General features: G+C 44.6%; 1 protein-coding gene across 1 annotated transcript; it reads left to right on the top strand.

Annotated features, from left to right (window-relative positions):
- Nucleotides 1-16: 16 nt before the first annotated feature.
- Nucleotides 17-294, top strand: LOC109132057 (the record flags this gene model as incomplete). The annotated part of the gene is made up of 1 exon (XM_019243188.1): nucleotides 17-294. A coding segment is annotated over exon 1 (227 nt), but the record flags the coding sequence as incomplete, so codon positions are not given.
- Nucleotides 295-316: the final 22 nt, after the last annotated feature.

Here is a 316-nt window from a genome sequence, read left to right as displayed (position 1 = left end):
TTTTATTACCCACTAGTTTTAATAAAACAAACAAAAAGAAGAAGAAAAATAGTTTGTCGGAGACAAGATGGCGAGAATATCGATGGCTGTGGCTGTGGTGTTGTCGGTGATGCTACTCGTCTCGATAAACTCTGTGAAAACCTTGGCCGAGGAACAACCGACGGTTGGACAGAGAGTAGACTCTGCCGTGACGGGTGTCAACAATGCATTCAATGAACACGGCGGTCCACAGGCCGTTGACTCCGTATCCTCGACCATCAAATCTGTTTACGGATGGTTCAGTGATAAAGCCAAGTATGTCTACGATTCTATTTGA

Source organism: Camelina sativa, unplaced genomic scaffold, assembly GCF_000633955.1.
Source record: "Camelina sativa cultivar DH55 unplaced genomic scaffold, Cs unpScaffold15741, whole genome shotgun sequence".
In the NCBI taxonomy this organism is placed as follows: domain Eukaryota; kingdom Viridiplantae; phylum Streptophyta; class Magnoliopsida; order Brassicales; family Brassicaceae; genus Camelina; species Camelina sativa.
This window is presented reverse-complemented; position numbering and strand designations above follow the sequence as displayed.